Raw genomic sequence first — 17,903 nt, forward strand, 5'->3', positions numbered from 1 at the left:
ATTACAGTCAAAGAGGGGTTGTTCTCTGGCGGGCAGGAGTGGGGGTTACAAGGTGCTCAGTGGGGGAGCTTTTTGAGCCAGGATGAGCCAGGAAAAGGAATTTCACAAGATAATGTCATCGCTTAAGGCAAGGACCGGCCATTTTCACTTCTTTTGTGGTGGAACGTCATCAGTTAAGGCGGGGCAGGGCCTTTCACTTTTTTGTGATTCTTCAGTTACTTCAGGCCATCTGGGCGTGTCTGTGCAAGTCACAGGGGATGCAATGGCTTGGCTTGGGCTCAGAGGCCTGACAGCTGGGAGGATGGGAGGATACTTACTACAGCTGCTCAGAAGCACCACTGGAAGCTCAGATGTGGGCGCCCCCGCCAGAAGCAGAGAGGAGTACAGAGAAGCTACAGAGAAGCCTCTCCTGATGCCCCAGGGAGCAAGCCGACTCCTTCCAGGCTCCAGGAACACCACAAAGCAATATGAAACCTGTTCATGAGAGGAGTCAGGAATGGCTTCCACCAAAGAAACGAGACCTTCCCATGACCAGAGGGGATATGCGGAGAACTACCAGCTGCTCCACTAACCACACACCCTCCAGTGATGCCTCTGAATGGTCCCAAGCGGTTGTGGTGGGCAGAGTCAGGCAGGAGCCAGAGTCAGCCGGGGGGTGGTGGACTGAGGCCATCACCGGTCTGACAGTGGACCAGTATGGCATGCTGTATAAGGTGGCTGTGCCGCCTGCCACCTTCTCACTAACTGGCCTCCCAACTGTGGTGAATGTGAGCCCCTTGCCCCCGGGGGAAAAAAAATACTGCATATACAGTTGATTAAATGGAATGCTCCATGGCTATTAAGAATGATGAAAATGGGCTGGGTGTGGTGGCTCACACCTGTAATCCCAGCACTTTAGTAGGCCGAGGAGGGCAGATCACCTGAGGTCCGGAGTGTGAGACCAGCCTGATCAACATGGAGCTGTGTTTACTGAGTGGGGATTTCACAGGCTGGAGCTAAGAATTTCCAGTATGCATAACAGCCACAGCCCAAATATCTGACAGTGAGTTGCATAATTCCCGAGAGCAGGCCTGGACAGTGTCTGGGTGGGGCCTGGGAGCCACAGGAGACGCCCAAAGCCAGGCAGAGCCTGGGGGCGAGGGGGCGACTGGCAGGTGTGGCGCTGGGTGTGGCCCAGGGCGGGCTTGCACCCCCACACCCAAGGCAGCGGCCGGCTCATTCCTCGGCTGCAGGAGCCAGACGTGTGGAGTCCCAGTGGAGGCCGACCTGTGTCTCTTCATCTCCCTGGGAAAGGTGCTCCCGAGGTGAACGAGATGGCCTGGTGGAAAGCCTGGGTAAGTGGGAGCTGGCAAGAGAGTTGGGCTCCTGCACGGTGTTGGGTGCTGGTCACCAGGGAGTCCTGAGAAATGTAAAGTCGCCCTTGGCTGGGAGTGGCTCGTTCTACATTTGGCTGCCTCCTGGGCCAAGCATGGAGGGTGGGGAGGGGCCGAGATGAAACAGCCCCAGGCCTAGAGTGCCCATGGCAGGGATGGGACCTGAGCTGGGAGACAGGCCGATGAAGAAACCTAGAAATGCAAGGGGGAAGCTGAGGTTTGAGAAGAGTCCAGGGGAGACCCTTGCAGGGGTGAGGCCACTCAAAAGAGGGGGTGTCATGGTTGAGCCTTGTGTGTAAATGTGTATGGGGTGCGCACACGCATGCATTTGGGTGGGAAGAATCAGGCATACTGCTCCCGGCAGAGGGAACTGTGTCAGAGGGTCAGAGGGCGGGGAGCTTGGCTTTGAGGGAAGCTACTCAGCACAGCTCGAGAGTCCTGGTTCAGAGGACATGGACCTGGGGAAGAAGGCAGGACCAGGTCCTGAAAGGCCTTGCCTGGCAGGCTGAGGAGTCCAGGCTTTACCTTAAGAGCAGTGGGACGGCACTGAAGGGCTTTGAGCGGGAGAGTAACCTGAGCATGCTGTTGTGGACCCATCAGTGCCTTCACCTCCGGCATCAATGATGTTCATTTGTCAAGACTGGAGAGGGAAGGAGGGAAGCAGGAGGACCTGGCCTACTAGAACCCTGAGAAACCCGGGGCTCAGGGCAGCCCATCCCCAGTAGAACTGATGGGTTCTCAGGAGCTTTCCATCTATGCTTGAGGCTGAGGCCATCGCTGTGCTAAGGAGTTGAATATCCAGGAGGGAACAGAGGTGACATCTCCTGGCTGCCGGCTCTGCACACCCTTTTCCTTTCCTCCCAGGCAGCCTCAGGATGTCAGGGCTGCACTTTCTGTTTTGCAGATGAGGAAATGGAAGCTCAGAGACACTGAGTGACTTGCTAGGGTCCAATGGCCAGCAGGCTCCAGTCAGAGAGCACTTGGGTCTCTCTGCCCAGCCCCAGGCTCTCTGTGAGCTTTTGTGGGGAACCGGGCTTGTCCAGCTTCAGGGAATCTCTGGATCATAGATGTCACAACCCAGGCAAGGGTCCTCAGGGTCAGACATGCTAGGTTCTGGACAGGTGGGACACAGAGGAAGCCAGGGGGAGGTGGGGCAGCTGTCCTGGCCCCCAGGGAAGCAGCCATCTTCCAGGACAAGGGGCCATGGCAGCCTCCAGCTTCAACCAGGCTGCTGAGAACCTGCCTTTGAGGAGGTGGACATGGCAGGGAGAGCCCAGTGCTGGGTGGTTTCCAAAGTCAGTTGCTGGCCAAGGTGGTCTGACACTGGGCCTTGCACCCAGTGCAGCAGGACAAAGGGCTCTCCATGTAGGGACCTGCCAAATTGACAGGATCACTGTGGCACTCACTGAGTCCCTACTGTGTGCCGGGCCCTGCTCTAAGCACCTCACATTCAGTATCTTCCTTGAACCTCACAAGAAGTCTATGAAGGCCAGGCGTGGTGGCTCATGCCTGTAATCCCAGCACTTTGGAAGGCCGGGGCGGGCGGATCACCTGAGGTCGGGCGTTCGAGCCCAGCCTGACCAATATGGAGAAACTCTGTCTCTACTAAAAATACAAAATTAGCCGGGCATGGTGGGCACATGCCTGTAATCCCAGTTACTAGGGAGGCTGAGGCAGGAGAATCGCTTGAACCTGGGAGGCGGAGGTTGCGGTGAGCCAAGATTGCACCATTGCACTCCAGCCTGGGCAACAAGAGCGAAACTCCGACTCAAAAAAATTTTAAAAAAAGAAGTCTATGAACTAGACACCAGTATCCTTATCCATAGATGAGGAAACTGAGGCACAAGTAGGCTGGGTAGGTGCCCGAACTCACTAGTAAGTGTCAGAGTCTGGGTGAGAATCTGAACAGCCTGACTCCAGGGCCAAAACTGTACCCTGGCCGTCCATGCCTCATGTGAGAGCTGGCTCGGGGCAGCAAGTTCACAGGTAGACCCCACCTGCAAGAGCTGAGCTTCCAGCGAGGACCCAGTGTCCTCTGGGCACAAAGCTGGACCAGGAACGGATGGGAGGGGATGAGGGAGCCACTGGAGAGACTCTGTCTGCAGGCAGAGCCCCTTTGCACCTCTCTTTTTGGTGTTGTCTTTTCCTCTGTGTCTCATAGAGACAAACCCATCTCCCAGGCCTCTGGGCAGCCACATAGCAGGGGAAGGCCGAGGTGTGGCAGCTCCCCCGCGCCTGTCACAGAACAAGTTATATCAATAGATGTAGTCACAGGCTGGTCTGAATCACCTTTTCAGTGAAAATGTGCCTGTCTGTACTCGCACGGCCCTGGGCAAGACCCTGCAGGAGCCTGAGGCTGACCCTTCCTTCTCAGCAGGGGTTCTGGAGCTCCAGGACTCCACACGGATAGCCAGGGCTCCAATGCCTAGAACACTTATTTTCTAAAACCTTAGAGTGAGAAGTGAGACACAGGCTTCTTAATGCAGCAAAATAAGAACCAGCCTGGGAGCTGCTTACAAATGCTTCACCTGAGCCCTACCGCACCCCTGCTGGACTGCATGCTCCTGAGGGATGCAGTCACACAACCTGGCCACTAGCTGGTGCACCACAGCACCCGAGAGAGCCGGGACAGAGGGAAGCTGGCAGGCACTGAGAGCTGAGATGCCCCCCACCTTCCCAGACGACCTGCATTCCTGTGGGTGAAGATTCCTTCAGTGGAATGTTCCAGGAACACTCATTGCCTGGGAAAGGTTGAGTCATCAGTAGGGCAGGGGAGGTAGATAGAGCTCAGCTTCTGAGTCAGGCTGGGGAGTCCCAGCAGCACTGCTTACTATCCGTGTAAGGCAGTCCAGCTCCCTTTCTGTAAAGTGAGGCATCAGTACTTACCTAGCACAACTGTTGAGGAAGCCGTGACATAAGCATTGCATCTAAAGCACCTGGCCCAGGTCTGGTACACACAAGGGGCTCAAAGTGCTAAGAGGAGTAATAGCAGAGCGTTACTCCACAAGCAAGGGATATCGTGTGTGTGTGTACACTGATGAGCAATATCTGGGACCACATTGGCTGTCCCTGGATGGAATTTCTATAGGAATTATTTCTAATAATTTCTGCTGTGCAACATGGTGCTAAGAAATGACTCACGAAGATCTGTCACCAGACATTTGAAATTAAAGCAAAGGGTTCAGAAAGATGCCTTACCTCTTACTCAAAGGAAAGATACTTACAGATATGCCATCCATGGGAATCTCTGTATTTTCAGAATCTAACCCAGGGCCTGGATGGAGGGATGGATGGATGGATGTGGTAGTCAAATGGATAAGTGGGTAGGTGGGAAAGTAGAAGGGCAAATGATGGAGGTGATGGAAGGAATAAGTGAATAGGTGAATGGAAGACAAGACTGGATGGGACTAAACTCTTTTTCATCCTGGAGTATCTCTGAGTCTCCCTCTAATTCAATACCTATCTCCAATATCCCTCCACTCTTTACCATTCCTCCACCCGAAACATAAACAGACTTATGAGGAGTCGTCTGTCTTAATCATCTGAGAAACTCTGCAGTTTAAAGAGCCCTCAGGCAAGCCCTGAACTGGAGGCTTGGAAGTCAAGGGCTCAGGCACCTGGTTATCTGGTTTATTTCACAATCTGCAGAGCATCCTGCGGGTTTTTCTAAACCTGATGCTCTGAGCCCCATGGGCCTGTGGACTTGCAAATACCCTGAATTATCAGGATGCTCAGCTGAGCCCCCGCCCTCTAAGTTCCTGTAAGTCCTAACTCCGCAGGAAGAGGGCAGACTGAGCTCAAACCATTCCTCAGAAAGGCAGAACCATGCCCAGCCTTCCAGCCTCATCTGCACGCTCTGAAGGCAGCGCATGCAGCTCCAGAAAGCCTTTAAGTGTTCTTTCTCCCCTAACGTTGGGTGAGTTTGTCCCTTCCTGCTGCTGGTGGGTGATGCTGGAAGGAGCTGGGTGTGGCTGGGGCTGCTATCTGCCCTCAGATGGCACAGGCAGGGACAGGAAAGGTTTCATGGCTTCTCCCCACAAACTCTGGCTCTGGCTACTCCACCCTGTTGTCCAAGGGGCTGAAGGGCTGAGTACTGGCCTGCAAGGGCTGAGCAGATCTCCATGTCCAGGGGAGGGGCTTACCCTGTCAGGGCAGGCTACAAGATGGGCTGGGAGCCTGCTCTGCCCTCCCTGTCCCTGCCTGCTTTGAGCAGGCCTGGTTCTCTTGCAGATTGAACAGGAGGGTGTCACAGTGAAGAGCAGCTCCCACTTCAACCCAGACCCTGATGCAGAGACCCTCTACAAAGCCATGAAGGGGATCGGTGAGTGGGTGTTGGCAGCTTTGCCACCTCTGCTCAAGACCTCTCTGCTCATAGCCCTGGCAAGCGGGTGCCAGGGGACATCTGGGGAGCTCGGGTGTCCCATGATACTCTGAGACTGACTCCACTACCCAGAGAATCACACAGCCTTCTGTTTCTGCAGTGAGGTCAGCACCCACCCTGCAAGACTGGACAGGAGGGTGCTGCTCTTCCCTGGGTAATAGGGGTGGGGAGGTCAGCTGTGTGTCCCTGTGAGTGACTTCGCATCAGTCTCAGCTTTCTCACTTGTAAAGTGGCCCCAATAATTCTTGGCCTCGTGTGTCACATGAAGTATGAAGGGGATGGTGCTGTACGACGCCAGGAACAGAGCTGGGAGTGTGAGGTATGGGGAGTTTGTGGGGCTGACTGAAGGTCCCCTTGCCGCATGTTGATGGCCATGGAGCCGGCTCCCTTTCCATCTCCAGCACTTGCCCAGTGCCGCCCTTAGCACTACTGTGAGTGGGCGAGGGCTGACCTGAGGCCAGATTTAAACAGCTTGCCCAGAAAGCCCTCCTGACCTGAGAGCAGAGCATGCACCCTGACCTCACCCCAGGTGGGACTGACCCCTTAGCTGGCTCTGCCTGAGGATCAGGGGCATTAACAAGAACTGCCGCTCCTGACAAGCCCAGAAAACGTTCTCATGCCCTCTGCTTTCTGTGAAGTAGAAAGTTATCTCCACTTCCCAAATGAGAAAACGGAGGCCCAGGGAAATGAGGCTGGCTGCCCAATGCCACGCAGTTGCTGGGCCAGGCCTCAGATCCAGGGGTTGGACTCTTAGTCTTGACCTTCCCCTACTGCAACCAACACAAAGGAGGGCAGGGTCGGAGCTCTCACTCGGCCAAGCTCCAAAGGCCTGGGCTGATGTCCAGAGCCACCCAGACCTCAGATTCCATCTTGTGAGACTGGCCCTGGGCACACCCCAGCATTGTGGTGGTGTGGGGTAGGAAATGGGGAGGCAGATTTCCTAAGGGCCTTGTTTACACCACGAAAATGTTCCAGGGGTTTGGAACTATCCAGGTGTCGGGTCCCAGCTGCTTAGCCACCAAGCAGCTGCCTTCACCTTGCCCTCCTCCACCCTTACCAGTGCGTCACCCTGGGGGTAGAGGGTCACTCGCGCTGTATCCCTGCAGGGACCAACGAGCAGGCTATCATCGATGTGCTCACCAAGAGAAGCAACGCGCAGCGGCAGCAGATCGCCAAGTCCTTCAAGGCTCAGTTTGGCAAGGCAAGGGGAAGGCTGGTGGGGGTGGGGATAGGTGAGCCTTGGGGTTGGGGGTACAGCCTGGGAGGCAGCTCCATTCAGGACGACTTTCCCCTAGAGCCAGCCCACTGGCAGCATGGGCACATGGAACCTGTGTGCACGAAAACAATTGTTCTTTATCGAAATTCAAATGTAACTGGCCGCCCTGTGTTTTATCTGGCAGACCTACTTTTAGGTGTCAGTGCCCGGGCCAGGGGCTGGCCTTCCCTGCTTCCTTTCCTGCCTCTTCTCACAGCATTCCTTCTCATGCACCCCACAGGCCCCACTGGAGGTCTGCCTCCCTGCCCCCAGGCTATCTCGCCCTGTCCCCTGAGCCCAGACCACCTTCTCTTTCCCATGCCCCGGGCACGCAGGCCTGGCTTCGCTCTGTTCTGGGGTGTGGGTACGTTTTCCTCGGTCCAGCTGCTTGCACCCACACCTTGTCCCTTCTGCCACCTGGGAATTCTAAGAGCCTGGAACAAGTATGCCAGACCCTTTGTTTCTCCTCCCACGTGCCCTCCACCTCTAGAGCAAAGCCTGACATTTGGGGGTACACAGTAAACACAGGATTAAATATGTACATAGCCATGGTTGCCTGAAGCCTCTAGTGACTCAAATCATTAGTTTGGAGATTCAAGAAGGGAAGATCAGCTCAAATATTCTCTTGGAGAACCCAGTGTGCATTTTTACAGTTTCCCTCTCTTAGTCCTCACAGCTATACATTACTTTGCATTCAAACATTTGGAGAAACTGGTGCTCAGAGAGGTTGTAAGTTGCCCAAGGTCCCAGAGCCTGTAATCAACAAGGTGGGGATTAAAATCCAGGTCTGACAAAGCCGTTGATCTCTCTTCTGCTCTGCAGATCAGCTGATGTAGCCTGGTGGCTCCTTGTAGCAATATGTGCCCTTCGAAGGAGGCACACGTATTTTATGCTGATGCCACACTCAGAGCTTGCAGTCTAGCTAGCAATGCCAATTTCATTTTACTGAGAGCTTATAATGTGCCCAGCACTGCACTGAATGCTGAGTTGAGTCACACACATCTGTCTATCAACACCCAAAGCAATGGGATGAAGCAGGAGCATATTTATCTCCGTGTACCTGGTAAAGGTACTGATGCTCAGAGAAGTTAAGGAGCTGGCCCAAGAAACCCAGCCAGCACGTGGCAGGGCCCACGTGGAATCCAGCCCAAGCCCCTGGGCCCAGCCACCACGCCGCTGCCTGCACTCAGGTGGGCCTGGCTTATAACAAATACCACCTTTCCCTGTGCCTGCATTAGGACCTCACTGAGACCTTGAAGTCGGAGCTGAGCGGCAAGTTCGAGAGGCTCATTGTGGCCCTTATGTACCTGCCATACAGATACGAAGCCAAAGAGCTGCATGACGCCGTGAAGGTAACCAGGCAAACAGGGCAGGGAAGTGGCAGGGGTGCTCACATGACTGGGTAGGGGCAATGCGGGGACCGGGCACCGGCAGCCCCGAGCTCCCCTTGAGCCACTGCTTGGAATGGCCACATGGGCCACAGCTGGGCCCAGTGAGCAGCCAGTCAGGTGCTCAGACCACCCAACACCTGGGGTCACTGGTCCCTGACTGACATGTTGAGTGGCCATGATGAAGCCAAAATCGGTACTTCTCAGAACCTCACAAGCTCAGGTGTACAGTGGTATTGGAAACCCGCCTCTACAGTCCCAGGCATAGCTCCCTGGGTTTCCCTTTACCTCTCACGACTCTGCTTTTGCAGATTAATAGGGATGGGGACCCAGTAACGATCGTCATTTTGTTTGAAAAGACACTTGCTGCGTGGGCACTGCCAGGCATTTTACACCCGTGTCCCCTAATCTACCTTTGGGGCAGGGGAGGCTTATTCCTGTTTATGGATTGGGATGCTTAGGCTGCGGGACCTGGAGCAGCCTGTCTGACACCACCCAGCTAAGGAGGGAGAGCTGAGACAGGGCTTCCCCATCATACCACTTGCCCTCAATGTCCATCACTGAAGACAAGCATGTGATTTTCTCATCACATCCTCCCACTCCAAGTGGGACAGGGCAGTGAGGTCCTTCCTGAGGCTTAGGCATCTTGAGAAAAGAAGGTGTGGATAGAGCAGAAGGTCATGGCAGAGCACTCCAACAGGCAGAGGTTTCTGTCCACAGGGCTTAGGAACCAAGGAGGGCGTCATCATTGAGATCCTGGCCTCTCGGACCAAGAACCAGCTGCAGGAGATCATGAAGGCATATGAGGAAGGTAAGGGGTGGCACAGATGGAGGGGCTCGGGAGTGGCCACAAGCTTTGGCAGCCTGGCAGGGAACAAGGATCAAGAAGTAACCTGGACCACACTAGAAAGGACCCTTTGGGGACTTTTTTACCCACAGGTGCTGAGCACCTACCGTGTGCCAAGATCTGTGCCTGATGGTGACATTGAACTTGACTCAGACTTGATCTGTAAGCTCACCAGCTCCTCTTACAGGGGAGAGAGGCACGTGACCAACTCAAATCTCTGCGCTGAGGACGGTGTTAGTGGGGGGTGTGAACCCCAGGCTAGCAGAGGCCAGTCAGTCCTCCACATTGTGTAGCCAGTGGGGAGTTTTGCTGGAGGCTTTGGCTTTGCCAAGCCTTGAGATGAAATGGAGCTTGGTTGGCAGCCCCTGGCCTGGCTCTCTGATCTGGTCCAGCTTGTGCTTTGTGCTTGGTTGTGTATGCATGTTGCTTCTAGTCGTGAACCACCACCCAGGTGGCAGTCACTTGGACACCCGGGCATTGCATCCCTGCCCTGTGCCAAGGACTTTCTTTCCTAGAAGGCTTTAATCAGGAGAAGTATGGGGAACAGGGCTGGAAGGAAGAAATCAGGCCCTGGGTAGGCTGTGGACCTCTGCTTGTGCCTCATGGTCCTGTTTCCCTGCAGACTACGGGTCCAGCCTGGAGGAGGACATCCAAGCAGACACAAGTGGCTACCTGGAGAGGATCCTGGTGTGCCTCCTGCAGGTATCACAGCCTAGGCTCTTGGGAGTGCTGTGGTTTGGGGGTCCTAAGAGCTCCACCCCAGGGAGCAGCCCTTGAATAGAGCCACAAGAGTCAAGGCAGGGGCATGGATAGCCAGCAGTCAGGGCTCACTGGGTGTGTCTCAGCATGATTAGAGGGTCCTGACTGCAGAGCCCCCACACCTGTCCTTACTCAGCCATGTGAGAGTGTCCCGGAAGGGGGAGGAGAGCAGGGCCTTCATGCAGGCCTCATGCCAGGCACTTTGCTTACCTTAGCTCACTGAATCCCCCAAGCCTTATGAGACAGTCCTTACCACCCCCATTGTACAAATGAGGAAACCGAGGACTGAAGAGAATAACTGGCTTGCTGAAGTTTCCACAGCCAAAAAGCAGCAGAGCCATGCCTACCCTCCAAGCCCAGGATGCCCCCTCTGCCCTTAATGCTCTTGTCAGCTGGCCTGCCTTACAGATCCACCTCCTCTGTTCCTAGGGCAGCAGGGATGATGTGAGCAGCTTTGTGGACCCGGGACTGGCCCTCCAAGACGCACAGGTGAGGCTGCGCCCAGCTGGCCATGTGGCCCCACCCCCTGCCATCTGGCTCCAGCTCCTCTGCCCATGGGGGCTTTCTCTGACACTAAGCTGGGACCCACCCAGCTCAGCTCCCTGTAGGCCTTTGCCCTCTGGTGTCTGGGGAGGAGAGTGAGGGTGTTGGGAGACTCGCCAGGAAGGAGCGTGACTTGGGGGTCGGGGAGCACTAAAGCTCTGTCCTGGCAGCAACAGCCCATGAACCTGGGGATGCTGAGCCCCAGTGCTGGACACAATGTGTCCGGGTTTTGTAGGTCTGCCTGCTGGCAGAGGGAAGCCTGGGGACCGGGCAGTTCCTAGAGCAGATTGTAGCCCAGGATGGAGAAAAGATTCTAAGCCAGAGCTGCTAGAGAAAGGGGAGCTCCCTGTCAGAGATGACCAAGCAGAGGAGCATGCTGGCCTGTCAGAGTGGACAGGGCCCGGCCATGGCTGCAGCTCTGGGACTCTGGGGCTCAGTCCCTCACCTCCTTGGTCTCCCTCACCGGCTTATTGTGGGTGTTCCAATGCTAGGATCTGTATGCGGCAGGCGAGAAGATCCGTGGGACTGATGAGATGAAATTCATCACCATCCTGTGCACGCGCAGTGCCACTCACCTGCTGAGAGGTACCAGGGAGGGAGGGGCTGGGGCCGGGGTCACAGCGGGTATCCTGGTCATGAGTCTCTCCCTCATGCTTCTGCCTTGCCAAGTCTAGAGTTAGGGAGAGAGCCAGGGAGGCCAGGACTCTTTCCCTGGCCACCAAGTGGGAGGTCAGGGCAGCACATTGATGTGCAGTCTCTGATCCGAGACACTGAGGGGCATCGCAAGGAGGTCTGACCATCCGCTGAGCAGAGCCCTCTCCACAGTGTTTGAAGAGTATGAGAAAATTGCCAACAAGAGCATTGACGACAGCATCAAGAGTGAGACCCACGGCTCGCTGGAGGAGGCCATGCTCACTGTGGGTAAGAGCTCAGACATGCATATTTTTCAGGCCACAGGGCTCACCGTGGGGCAGCACCAAAAGCACAAAGGGCCTAGAGATGTGACCGCAAGAGAAATAATCCATGTCACCTTCACGGGATGTCCCCTCAATGCATGCTCTGCCTGTCCCCTTCACCCAGGGACTGCTCCACCTCTAGAGTCCCAGTGTGTGCTGCCAAGGATTGGTCTCTGTGATGCCCACGTGATGACCAGTGCTGTGTGAGTGTGTGTGCATGTGGGTGTGTGTGGATGAGTGTGTGTGTGCATGAGAGTGTGTCTGCATGAGTGTGTGTGTGCATGAGAGTGTGTGTGCATGAGTGTGTGTGTGCATGAGTGTGTGTGCATGAGAGTGTGTGTGCGTGAGAATGTGTTTGCATGAGAGTGTGCCTGAGGGTGTGTGTGCATGACTGTGTGGGTGGGATGTGAGTGTGTGTGAGAGAGACAGTGTTTGTGTGCACACACGAATACATACGCCAGTGATTATGCCAGCCTCAACCCTTTGTGTACTCATGGCAGCCATGCAGGGAGCACTCTGGCTCTAGTTATGAAGCCCTGGCCAGCACAAAGTCACCTTTCTGGACATGAGCCAGGGGCCTGGCCCCTGCCTTCATTGCCAGTTGAAGAAACAGTGATGTGTAGCTTGAGTCCAAATTGAGTGACAGATGGTCTGGTGCTGAGAAACACTGGGGATCTTCCCCACAGCAGGAAGTCAGGGCTTCTCAGGAGGACCCACTCCAGAGCTCTCGTGGGGTCCAGGGCTAAGATCACAATGGGAAGAGTCACTGCAGAGTAAAGAGCTGAGGCCCAGGGCAGAGGGACGTCTCTTCTCCCACTTACACACAGAGCCCAGGTCCGGACTCCTGGCCTGCAGCTCTCAGCTCCACACCAGGCTGCCTCCGTGCAGAGGACAGCAGCCAGCAGGCTCCCTGCTGTGTCCTTGCCTCTCTGGGTGGACAGGGCCATCTGAGACACCCCAGCTGGCCTTGGATGCTGTGACACAATCCGGTCTATGTCAGGACGTCTAATCACACCCCTGCTCCAATCTCAGCTTCCAAAGTCCACCCCTGGATCTGGCCTGAACCCGCCATGAATGAAGTCTGCCAGCAGGGAACAGTGAAGCCATGCAGTGCCCTGTCATGCTGGGCCTTCCTATTTACTTACCCTTGAAACCTTGCATCAGTCTCACTTCCCAGATGAGTCAGGGAGGTCAAGTAATGAAACCATACTGCACCATCAAGGCAGGAAGTGAATACATGCCTACCTCACTGAAAGCCCATGCTCCTCCTACAGCTCTGGGTGAAAACGCCAACCTTCCCCACTCAGATGCCAAGTCTCTGAGCAGCACCCATGGGAGCAAGCATGGGCCCACTCTCTGGACCAGATGCCCCCAGGTGCCTTAGTCCTTTGGGGCCAAACTCCACTTGTCACATGGGAATTCAAAATGCAGGGTTCCTGCTGATAAGTGACAGAGAGAGGGCACTCTGAGGCCAGCAGCCACGATACCACAGTGCCTCTGTGGAGCTGAGTGACTGGATTTTCGGTGGAGGTGCCTCTGGGTTGAGAGCCCAGGGCCTGTCCTGAGTCTGAGCTGCCCTCGGATGGGCTTGAGCTGGTGTCTTCAGATAAGCCCCAGAGTCCGGTGCATTTCACATCTTACCCTTTGCCTGCCTGCTTGGGCCTTTGGAGCTGTGCCCAGTGCCCTGGGCTTCCTTCCCTGTCCCACACCACCTGACACAAAGCCTCTCACTTTGGGAAAGGCAGGGCACAAAGAAATATGCCAAGCCTCGCACAACACTGACTCTTAAGACCCAAGGCAAGATAAAGTTGTAGCAGTGCCACCTAACAGCTCCAGACATTAACATAGCTTTCTTGTTTGCCAGTGAAATGCACCCGAAACCTCCACAGCTACTTTGCAGAGAGACTCTACTATGCCATGAAGGTATGTCCTGTCTTCTGCTTCCTGACAGTCACCCTACATAGCACCAAGTGCAAAGTCAAGGAGCTCAAAGCCACCACCATCCTCCACACTGGGGAGTTCTCTTACCCCAACCTGTTGTGGATCAGAAAGGTTTTAGTTCTCAGAGGTGAAATTGAGTCTGGGAAAGGGACGCTGCCTCTCCGGAGGTGAATAATTCCCTGAAACTAAAACCAATGCCTGTTTTCTCTGATGGATGGTTGCTGATATCCCCTGAAGTTAGGTCCACACCCGAAACCCAAGCCCTCTGGCCACTTCTGCCTAGGAAATGAGAGAGGGCATGCGATTCCCTTGGCCATGTGGCCCCAGCTGACATGAGACTGGTCAGGGATGAAGGTGAGCAGGAAGGCCCTGCCTGTGAAATTCCTGGCTGAGCTGACTGCTGCTGTTGCTCTAGTAGGAAGTCTTGTTGGAGCAGTATTTCGTGTCTAGAATATGATATGGCAAACCAAACATAATGCAGTTTGGAGCACCTGGCATCATAAAGGAAGAGTTCTGGGCAGTGGGTGAGAAGGGATTGAGGGAGTGGACACCCTAAGCCACCAAAGCATCCCTCCTAATGCTTCCTTGACTGAAGCACAGGCTCCTTCCCTCCCTCTAAAAGCCCCAGAACCCAACCACACAGATCTGTCCATCACTCAGAGATGGACAGGAAAGGTGAGGCAGGATTTTGATGGCCGCTGTCTTGCCCAGGGAGCAGGGACACGCGATGGGACTCTGATAAGAAACATCGTTTCAAGGAGTGAGATTGACTTAAATCTTATCAAGTGTCACTTCAAGAAGATGTACGGCAAGACCCTCAGCAACATGATCATGGTAAGCAGCCATTCCCAATGTTGAGGCCAGCCTGAAACCTAGACATTCGGGGAGACCTGGAGGCTGTGGCCAACGCCACGTGAGCCCCTCCCTTCCCAGTGGGCACCATGAGCTTGCATTCCTGACCATGTGGTGTGTGCAGGGAATAGCAGAGGTCAGTGTGGCTGGATCCCAAGGGGAGTTGGGGGCAGAGGGGAGATGCAGAGACCAGGGCACAGAGGCTCCCTTGTGTCCCACTCAGAAAGTTGGTTTCACATTTGAGTTATGGTGGCTCCTTGGAAAAGACACCAAATCCTTGCAGAAGAAGCCACCTCTGAATAGTCAATGAGATGCACTAGTCCGGTAGGAATCGGGCCCACCGCTCAAATCCAGATTTAAGTAGTCCTGGCAGCCAACTTCTAAGTCAGATGAGTGTCAATAGACTGTCTAACCCGATTACAATTAGCAAGAGTTCTGGAGCCTTCAAAACACAGAGTGATTATCACACTGCGATAATTGGGAGAAACAGCTCATCTAGGGGTGTCTGCAAATTGAGGTCTTGATGATTTCATTAGCAGAAGTCACATTAAGACAAATATATCCCCAAGTCTTCTTTGGCTACTACGTCAAGTCTCTAGCTCTTCCGCAGATGTCGTTGTTAAGTGCACTTTTCAAGAAACATAGCTGACCATAGATGGAAAAGACATTTCTGTTTCCAGATGTTTCAAGATGGGGCAGCAGGTGGGCATGGGGAAGGGATGGTTGGAATTATTCTTGGTTTCACTTTAGGCTCCCCAGCCAATCTTGTTGGGAGACAGGAGGGCAAGGCACACACCAGCCTGGACTGCTGCTATCACCTGCAGACGGTCTGAGCTGATTGTCATTAACCCTTGTAACCACACATGGTACCTTATGGCATCAGAGAGATTTCTAGAGATAGATGAAGCCACCCTCTTCAAATTTTATCTAATGTTGTAACTTAAGAAAATTGGGTTAGAATCACGAATACCTTGACGAAACATTTTCTTTTTAGTGTAGACCACAGATGTCATTAAAGCAAAAATGGTTTTCAATACTAATATGAGTTAAAAACTCTTGCATTGAAATTAAGAGGCAAATGTATAAACACTCCAAGTATAACTCATGTATTTGAAAAAGTAAACAAACTTAATGCTTCTCTTTCTAAAAACTATTACAAAAATTGTCTTCAAAGTAATAAAAATCACCAGGCGTGGTGGCCCACACCTGTAATCCCAGTGCTTTGGTAGGCCAAGGCAGGAGGATCGCTTGAGCCCAGGAGTTCAAGGCTGCAGTGAGCTAGGACTGCATCACTGCACTCCAGCCTGGGTGACAGAGTGAGACTGTGTCTAGAAAGAAAAAAGTTTAAAAAAAAATTAATTGTAGTTTGAAACCTGTGACAAGATTTCAGGTTCAAAACAGGCAAATTTTATTAAGCGGTGAAAAACAGACAATAACCATGAGACTTAAACTGCTCCAGAGTGTGGAAAGTCTAGCCCCAGCCTACCCCTTCCTCACCATGCTGCTGTGAATGAATCCACTCCCCTCTCTTGGCCCCACTGTTCTCAACTGCATGAAGAAGAATCTGGGTGATCTGACCTGGCCCATTTCCCAGCTCTGTGTGCAGACCCTGGACTAGCCAGTCCCATCAGGACCTACCCATATCTAAGAAACAGGGCTCCTCAGCCATCAGACCACAAGGTCAGTCTCATCAGGAGACAAACACTGTGGACCCGATGCGAGTCAGCTGCAGGGTAGACCAGCTTGCCTTTCTCCTGCTCTGCTCTCACCACGTCTCAGCAAGATGTACGGCAGCGCAGCATCAATCTCATTTCATAGATGAATCCCACGGAGGTGAAGGGGCTTGCCTCAGCCACACCATCAGGGCGCGATGGTCCAGGCTCCTTCCACCCCCGGCCCTGCCCCCAGGTGTGTGCTGGTGCCTCACTCTCAGCCTTGGTTCCCAAGCTGCCACAGCAGGTGTTGAATAATGATGCATCGTGTTGTGTAAATGAATGGCTGGGCACCCCTGGCTCCCGAAAAGAACCCTGGGACAGCTGACATCTTCCTTGTTTAGAAGTTGAACTGTCTCTGATTCATTTTCCACATCACTCCTGCATGTAGTTGCTAAGAGAATCAAAAGGATATGCAAAGGAATGGTGTGAAATTAAAAACAAGGAAAGAGGGGTGACGGCACAACCCCTGCGACTAGGAACCCTGAAGGGCCGGGCCAGGTGCAGGACAGGGGCACAGCTGTTAGTCATAACAACATGCTGCCATTGCCAAGCCAGGCACAAACAAGACCCTTCTCATGCTCATGTATCTCCTGCCCACAGGAAGACACCAGCGGTGACTACAAGAACGCCCTGCTGAGCCTGGTGGGCAGCGACCCCTGAGGCACAGAAGAACAAGGGCAAAGGCCATGAAGCCAGAGTCTCCAGGCCTCCTCACTCAACCTCAGCCATGGACACAGTCTCCAAGCCTCCTCACTCAACCTCAGCCATGGACGCAGGTTGGGTGTGGAGGAGGGGGAGTCCCAGCCTTTTAGTGTTCTATTTCCCTATTTCCAGTGCTTTCCAGCCGGGTTTCTGACCCAGAGGGTGGAACCAACCTGGGCTCCTCTTCCCAACTTCCTCCACGTCATTTCCCAGTGTGAGCACAATGCCAACCTTAGCGTTTCTCCAGCCAGACGGATGCCTCGGCATGAAGGGGCTGGGGGCTTGTGGGTCATTCCTTCCTCCCTGCAGGAGCTTCCCAAGCTGGTCACAGAGTCTCCTGGGCACAGGTTATACAGACCTCGGCCCCATTCCCATCTACTGAGACAGGGTCTCCACAAGAGGGGCCAGGGAATATGGGTTTTTAACAAGTGTCTTACTGATATGCTTCTCTATCAGGCAGCCAGAAAGCTGGCTGGAGCCCCTTTGTTTTAGAACACACATCCTTCAGCAGCTGAGAAACGAACACGTATCCATCCCAACCAAGAAGCCATTAACATTCATCTAAAAATGTTAGGCTCTAAATGGATGAAAAATTCTCTTACCACCTTAATAACAAAACAAACGACAAATTCCTGACCTAAGGAATTTTGTGTTCTAAGCGGCGTGGGTTCCCCTGGTGGCTGACCAGGTCAGCTGCCCTGGCCTCGCACTCCTCTGCATGTAGCACAGAAGGGCGTGACCATGCCCTCAGCACCACTCTTGTCCCCACTGAATGGCAACTGAGACTGGGTACCTGGAGATTCTGAAGTGCCTTTGCTGTGGTTTTCAAAATAATAAAGATTTGTATTCAACTCAAAGTGTCTTTGGATGTTTAGCAGGCACCAGAGTAGGAGCAATTTAATCTGTCAGAAACAGAGCTTTGGGGAGCCACAAAGCCTGAGCACCCTGTGGGCATTTCCCAGTGGGAACACTGGATGGGCCGCACCCACCGCTGCCCTGGGGACAACCCTTGCAAATGAGGGTAGATTCTATTCACTTCTTGATGTATAGGCTACATCCTCGTATCTCAGGGTTAGAGAGGGATTTAAAGTCAGCTGGTCCTGTTCCAACCTGCAGCCTGACTATCCCCTTGGCATCCACCCGGGGGTGGTCCTTGGTGTGCTTGGGATGCACTTGGGTACTCAGGGTATA

At 53.9% G+C, this 17,903-nt stretch overlaps 1 protein-coding gene across 2 annotated transcripts; it reads left to right on the forward strand.

The window, feature by feature from the left end:
* Positions 1-1,081: 1,081 nt before the first annotated feature.
* Positions 1,082-17,569, forward strand: ANXA8L1 (annexin A8-like 1). Of its 2 annotated transcripts, none has more exons than XM_007962690.3 (12): positions 1,082-1,334; positions 5,604-5,694; positions 6,861-6,955; positions 8,248-8,361; positions 9,118-9,208; positions 9,867-9,946; positions 10,433-10,492; positions 11,038-11,131; positions 11,372-11,467; positions 13,367-13,425; positions 14,155-14,277; positions 16,611-17,569. In XM_007962690.3, exons 1-12 carry the CDS (start codon positions 1,314-1,316, stop codon positions 16,668-16,670), a joined length of 984 nt encoding a protein of 327 aa, XP_007960881.3. In that variant the 5' UTR covers positions 1,082-1,313; the 3' UTR covers positions 16,671-17,569. The 2 variants fall into 2 exon arrangements, with proteins under 2 accessions (XP_007960881.3, XP_007960879.3); XM_007962688.3 differs by lacking the exon at positions 1,082-1,334 and adding an exon at positions 5,184-5,289.
* The last annotated feature ends 334 nt before the right edge of the window (positions 17,570-17,903 follow it).

This window comes from Chlorocebus sabaeus, chromosome 9, assembly GCF_047675955.1.
Source record: "Chlorocebus sabaeus isolate Y175 chromosome 9, mChlSab1.0.hap1, whole genome shotgun sequence".
Lineage (NCBI taxonomy): Eukaryota > Metazoa > Chordata > Mammalia > Primates > Cercopithecidae > Chlorocebus > Chlorocebus sabaeus.